A 237-nucleotide genomic window follows, 5' to 3' on the forward strand; every position below is an offset into this window, starting at 1 on the left:
CCACTCTCCTCTCCCTTGCCCCTTGCCTTCCCCCCAGCCCCGAGACCCCTCTGCTCTCCTCGAGATCGAGATCGGGTCTTCTGGCAGCCCCCGCTGCGGCAGTGCTGACGGCCCTCGCTGCGGCAAAGAGCGCACCGCTTCTTTTCTCCAGATCCCTCGTCCTCCCCTCGCCTGCCGCAGACCCCCAGTCCCAGCACCGGACACCAGGTCTCTGCTGTTAAGGACCCTAGCCACCAG

At 66.7% G+C, this 237-nt stretch overlaps 1 protein-coding gene across 1 annotated transcript in view; it reads right to left on the reverse strand.

Moving 5' to 3' along the window:
- Syp (synaptophysin) overlaps positions 1-237 on the reverse strand; it is a 14,076-nt gene that overhangs the window by 13,002 nt on the left and 837 nt on the right. Inside the window, exon 2 of the mRNA XM_010606315.2 lies at positions 27-226. Within this exon, the coding sequence (XP_010604617.2) occupies positions 27-226 (200 nt within the window). The remainder of the gene's footprint in view (positions 1-26; positions 227-237) is intronic.

The sequence above is a fragment of the Fukomys damarensis genome, unplaced genomic scaffold (genome assembly GCF_012274545.1).
Source record: "Fukomys damarensis isolate Sample0158 unplaced genomic scaffold, DMR_v1.0_HiC HiC_scaffold_39, whole genome shotgun sequence".
In the NCBI taxonomy this organism is placed as follows: Eukaryota; Metazoa; Chordata; class Mammalia; order Rodentia; family Bathyergidae; genus Fukomys; species Fukomys damarensis.